The 5,565-nt window shown below is 35.4% G+C and overlaps 1 protein-coding gene across 2 annotated transcripts; it reads right to left on the bottom strand.

Annotated features, from left to right (window-relative positions):
• Positions 1-696: 696 nt before the first annotated feature.
• Positions 697-5,191, bottom strand: LOC134815534 (solute carrier family 15 member 1-like). Of its 2 annotated transcripts, none has more exons than XM_063824077.1 (14): positions 5,065-5,191; positions 4,661-4,728; positions 4,346-4,424; positions 4,010-4,151; positions 3,608-3,836; positions 3,179-3,269; positions 2,836-2,996; positions 2,670-2,711; positions 2,432-2,566; positions 2,207-2,328; positions 1,993-2,074; positions 1,694-1,861; positions 1,339-1,440; positions 697-1,167 (listed from the first exon to the last, which is right to left on the bottom strand). In XM_063824077.1, the coding sequence occupies exons 1-14, from the start codon at positions 5,138-5,140 to the stop codon at positions 1,015-1,017; spliced, it is 1,650 nt and encodes a 549-aa protein (XP_063680147.1). In that variant the 5' UTR covers positions 5,141-5,191; the 3' UTR covers positions 697-1,014. The 2 variants fall into 2 exon arrangements, with proteins under 2 accessions (XP_063680147.1, XP_063680153.1); XM_063824083.1 differs by having other exon boundaries at positions 4,010-4,162; positions 5,065-5,182.
• Positions 5,192-5,565: the final 374 nt, after the last annotated feature.

Genomic DNA, 5,565 nt, shown 5'->3' with positions numbered 1-5,565 from the left:
AGCTGCGTTTCCAATAAATGCGCAATGTAACCAATAGCTTTGCCAAATCAGTGTAGTCTTGCCAGTTAGATCTCTGGGTGGGTATACTGGTCTAGAAACCGTAAATAAGGGGACATTCGTCAACTGTACTCACTGCCCTACGTGTGTCTATTATAAACTGTAGATTTACATTATACATACTATCGAAATATGATTATTTGGGTATTCATTTTTTAGCTGTTATTGATAACCTCCTGAAATCGTTTCACTGTTTTGTTGTGGGTTGGTAATCAAAACTGCATTTCATTCTAAAAATGAATTGTTCAAAAAAATTAAACCAAAGTTACTCATGGTTTAAAGCAGTGCACTGCTTTATGACCAGACACAGGAAATTGTTATTGATTCGTAGATTGTTAGATTTTATTTCTGTTGAATTGGGACATCTTTTTTAAAATAGTTTTTAGCTATATCAGTATAAAATGATTTTTAAACGGTACCTACGCTTTTTAAAATGTTTAATGGTGAAAGACAGGACAAAATAAAGTACCAAACTATGAGAAATTCGAAAAATAAAAATATCGAGTATCTTCAATTAAATTTCAGTTCTTGAAACATTTCTTTGGTACGTAAAGCTTCTTGTGAAAAAATACCACATTTTATTTGCTTCTTTTTCATGCATACAGCTGCTCTAATAAAAGCGGTTTGAGACAGGGGCTGTCACTTTCTTATTTCTTCTCAGACTACCTCAGATTAGTTTCTGCTAACTTCCTTGATCGCTCAGCTTGGATAAAGGACTGTTAAGGGACACGACGAAGTTTTACCGTCGATAATTTAGGTCCTTTTATGTTTTAGTGTCGCCGGAAGTGCCCATTATAGAGATGTTCAGGTCATCTTGAGGGTTTATAAGTATGTTGTGTTTGCTGCAAGCTAACAATAAAACGTTCGGAGCCTTAGCCAAATGATGTATCGGACAGTTTACGAAAAATCTTTCTAGCGCTAAAAATATGCTAAAAAGTCAATAGTATTTTTTACAGTTCACTTCACCGGAACTTTGGATTCTTGGAGCTTGGGCTGGGTGTGCATTTGTTGTATGGATCTATCAAGGGAGTCTTGGACGTGCCAGCATATGATGAACATGGTGATTGCAGCTGACAGCTCAATTCCAGCCCACATGAAGTACAAATATAACTGAAATAAGATCATTATTTGAAAAATATTTAAGTAGATAAGATTTGGTTTCTTTAGTAAATTGCACCCTCTATACTTCTATAGTTGTTGATAATATCATGCCAGTAATAACACAATAAGAACACATGGGTTACAACAAATAGCCACAGTACGTTAAAGCAAACCACTTACATCACGATCTGTGACATTAGTGAAGATTATTGTGATGACGTTGCCAAATGCGTGGGTCAGGAGGAAGAAGGAACTACACACTGATTTTGTGGAAGATGGTGCCTGAGGTAAAAAGAAATTAGACTTCTGTAAAGCTTGTTACAGAAAACAAAACGAAATATTGAATAAAATAGTAGATGTCCCATACTGGACTTTCACAAAGTTGAAAAACTTTCGAAACTCATTCACGTATTTAATACGAGAAAGATGCGGTGTATTTTATGCGTCGGCCAAGTAATGCAGTTATTTTATTACTACAGCTAGTTTCTGTCAATATTTAAACCTAACGCTACACAGTTTCAAACTTAAAACTTACGTAAGCATAAGCAAACTCTAGCCCAGTGACGACTGTAAGTACTTCACCACAGCCGATAAGGAATATCTGAGGAAGTGTCGCCAGAATGTGAAGCTGATGTTCCGGATCTAAGGTGTCAAGTGTTCGTTTGTCATCAACGTTATCTTCATTCCAAGTAGCTACCCGCGCCTGGACAATAAAAACAATAAAAAATGTATGTGTTTTGTTTGGGAGTCATTATTTGCGTCTCTGGTACCTTACACTATTTTCTTACGGCTACGCCGATAAACAATTTGATGGTGAGGGATTTCAGTTTATACCTCCATAGATAACTCCACAAATCCACAGACAACGAAAGCCAGTGCAACAAAAACCATTCCAGCCACCATTCTAGATGTAGCTCTGAAAACGGTTCATTAATAAAAAGAAACTTATATACCGAAAAACTTCCTTCTCTGGGAAATAAGTTAAATTAAACTTGTCTTAATAATATCGGTAAAGGTAACCTGCGAATTGAAAGTTACTCCAACTCACCTGACTTTGAGTCCATTTTTTCTCAAAAGTGGATAAACAACTCCCTCAAAAAACGGAAGAAGGCTCAGAACGAGAAGGGGATTAAAGACCTGCATCTGGTCCGGCTTGATCACTACGTTACCCTGAGTATTATTGATCATTAGACTGACCTTTTAGACAACGTTATTTGTACGGACTAAAACTGGTTTGGGGATAAAATCTTAGATGAAGAATTTGAAGACTCACAAGTTTCCCATTCATTCGTTTGGCTTGAATGATCCAACGGCTGCCTTGTTGTGAATACAAGGCCCAAAAGAATGGTATAGGTGATAGTACAAACAGCACTCTGAGTAGTTGTCTTGTGTCTTGAACCTTTTTTATCTGCAAGAGTAAATAATCGTTGCTGAAAAAACGTTAATTAAAATCAGCTTAATAAATTCTGGAATAATTGTAAGTATCTCAAGATAATTCTCTTCCTACAAACCCCGAAATTATCTTCCAGCATTTTTCTTCTCGTCAGCATAGCCTGAAACCACGACAATCAATTAAAAATCTTGATTCTGATGAACTAAATTAAAAGAGTTTAAACAAAATTTAGCTTCTCCGGTGAATACAAAACATGATGCTGTTGAAATTAATAAAGAATTCACCCAGATGACTTTGGAGTAATCAGTGATAGGGTTACCAAGAGGTGGTATCTTCACATACCATTTACTGGCCAACACAAACGAAATTACTGCCAATATCATGAAAACAGCAGGAACACCAAATGCTAATGGAAAGCAAGTGGTTTCATCCATACATTTTGAGCCTGAAATTGTAAGTAAAAGCCAGAAATTGAAATGAATTGTTTTGAACCTTTTACTAAATAAAATAATAAATTCAGGTATTCGTCATTTAATTGTATCAATTTCAATCATTGCAGGTTTAATGAATTTATTCGGAAAATGTATTGATTGATTTTTTGAACGAAATCGTCAAAACTTCACTTACTCCGCAGTTCAGGAGTAATAAACATTGCCAGTACTCCGCCACAATTGATCGAGAAATAAAACATCGAAAAGTAACTCTGAAGTTTGGTGCCCTGAAAAACGAATTATTATAATACTCATTATAATGCAAGCTGTGAAGTCACTGTGTATATGTGTGTGTATGTATCCGCACTGAAATGGGGGGGGGGGGGGGTACGAAATGAAGGGTTCTTTCAAATTTTTGGAGGGCGTGAAATGGAGCGTTCAACACCCAGCTGAGAAGGGGTAGTTTGAATTTTATTGTCTCAAAACGGACTTTGAATTTTAAAGCAGGACTAATAGTCTGTAGGACAGGCATACCGCTAGTTATTATAATTCATAAAGAATCTTACTTTTCTTAAGATATGCAATAGTAAAATAAATTTATAGAAATACATTTATCAAATTGTACCTCAGATTTTAAGAACTGGTCTCCTCCAAGACTAGAAACACAAGGTTTTATCCCTCCTGTACCCAGGGCAATGAGGTGCAGGCCCAATATAGGGCCCCACAGCTGGGGCTGGTAGTTTGCACTTCCATCCTGTGAGGTTGTTATATCCTCTGGAAACCATCTACCAACAGAAGTTACTGCCATGACAACGTTCCCAACAACATAAACCATTGACAAGATGAGAATAGTCCTGTGAAATATCATTTACATTAAATATTAATATACTTGTACAGTATAACACACGTGTTCCAGTTGTCATTAAAACTAATGATGAGGAATGACCCAGGTTAACTTGAAGCTAATGAATATCACTATCATGTGATACCTGAGTCGTGAGCTTGACAAGGTAGTTAAACTTATTACCGGTATTTTCCAATAAAAGCATCCGCGACCAGTGCTCCTAGGAGAGGTGTGAAATAGCTTATGGCTACGAACTCATGGTACCAAACGGTTGCTTGACGGTTGGAATACAGCAGCTTCTCCGTCATGTAGATGGTTAGAATAGCTGAAATTTTTCTGCAGAACATATTCATTATATAAGGGAGGGGGTTCAGGCCTCAGGGTTGGGCTGCTTTTTAAATAATGGGGGCGCAATAATAGCCAAGGGTATCAAACAAAATATCATAGATTTAAAGATAAACTTGCCATTTTAGAAAGAAATTATTTAACAATCTTAAATTAGTTTTATATTGATCTCACTTTGCATGCCATAGAAAGAGAATCGTTCACAAAACTCATTGAATATGATGAATGGTATAGTTATAGGATACCCGCATATCTGAAATTAGTAATTGTAATACAAATGAGATAGCAATCGCAATGGTAAAACTATGTATGATAGATAACGTGTATAATAACTGTTGCATAAGTATAACTTGGTCCTTAATTGAACGAGGGTCATGGAACAAAAAATCAGCACAGATTATAGTTAATAGTATGTATTTATTATTTATTGAAAATTGTATTATCATCTGAAGATCTGACTAAAACACAACCAACTGAAATTTAACATACTCGCTTGATGGGCTGCTTTTCAAGTACATAAAAATCACGTGACTTTTCCAATTCTGATGGCTCCGACGCTGAGGCAATAATATACATCACGTAACTGGGAAACCAGATTGCTATAACATATAAACTAAGTCAGGCCGGCAAATAGGTACAATATGCCAGCCGGCTATTAACCGGCTAATACGTAGTTGCCCTAAGGGCAGTATGTTATGGTATGTAGAGTAAAACTAGACACTGTGCTTAGTGTTTTCATGACTTAGGGTGCTAGGCTGGCACAATACTGATAAATTTCAATATTTGGAAACTTAGTTTTATTATCTGAAATTATTTACAGCTATATGATTGTAAACAATGTGTGGAAACAATATGAAATATAACTATAACTTATAAGCAACATAGATCGTTACATTTCCCAGAGGAGACTGTGCCATAGTTTTTATTATCTGATTCTGATACTAGAAGTGCGTCATCTTGCGTCTCCATGATAATATTACTCTATTAATATTATAGACCATTCAAGCCACTGTAATGAAATGATATCAACAAACATAACAATCTATAGTATGATTGCATTCATGCCAATTATATGTACTAAACGAATTAAACGGATTTGTACTATATAGACATAGTAGGAGTTCCTTAATAAAACTTGATTTTATGATAATATATTATTGTTAAAACAGGTTCAGACGTAACGTAACTTTTAAGTAGAACAGTTAAAGAAGTAAATATAATTACGTGTTTCAATAATTAAGTGAAGAAAGAATATTACAGTTTTTGGGATGAAAGATTTAGCGTAAAAATCCGCGATTAGAAACACATAGAACCATGTACAAAATATGATAAACTATCGAATCAAAAGTCAGAGTATTGAAATCAGGTGAACTACATGACACAACCAGTATTTA

Source organism: Bolinopsis microptera, chromosome 1 (genome assembly GCF_026151205.1).
Source record: "Bolinopsis microptera isolate Bmic1 chromosome 1, MBARI_Bmic_1.0, whole genome shotgun sequence".
In the NCBI taxonomy this organism is placed as follows: domain Eukaryota; kingdom Metazoa; phylum Ctenophora; class Tentaculata; order Lobata; family Bolinopsidae; genus Bolinopsis; species Bolinopsis microptera.
This window is presented reverse-complemented; position numbering and strand designations above follow the sequence as displayed.

Excerpts from the sequence above, each read along its gene's own strand:
- LOC134815534 (XM_063824077.1), bottom strand. The coding sequence starts at position 5,140 with ATGGAGACGCAAGATGACGCACTTCTAGTATCAGAATCAGATAATAAA. Across the intron at positions 2,075-2,206 it reads AAAAATGGACTCAAAGTCAG|AGCTACATCTAGAATGGTGG; the intron begins GTGAGTTGGAGT and ends AACCGTTTTCAG. Across the intron at positions 1,862-1,992 it reads TTGTGGAGTTATCTATGGAG|GCGCGGGTAGCTACTTGGAA; the intron begins GTATAAACTGAA and ends TTTATTGTCCAG.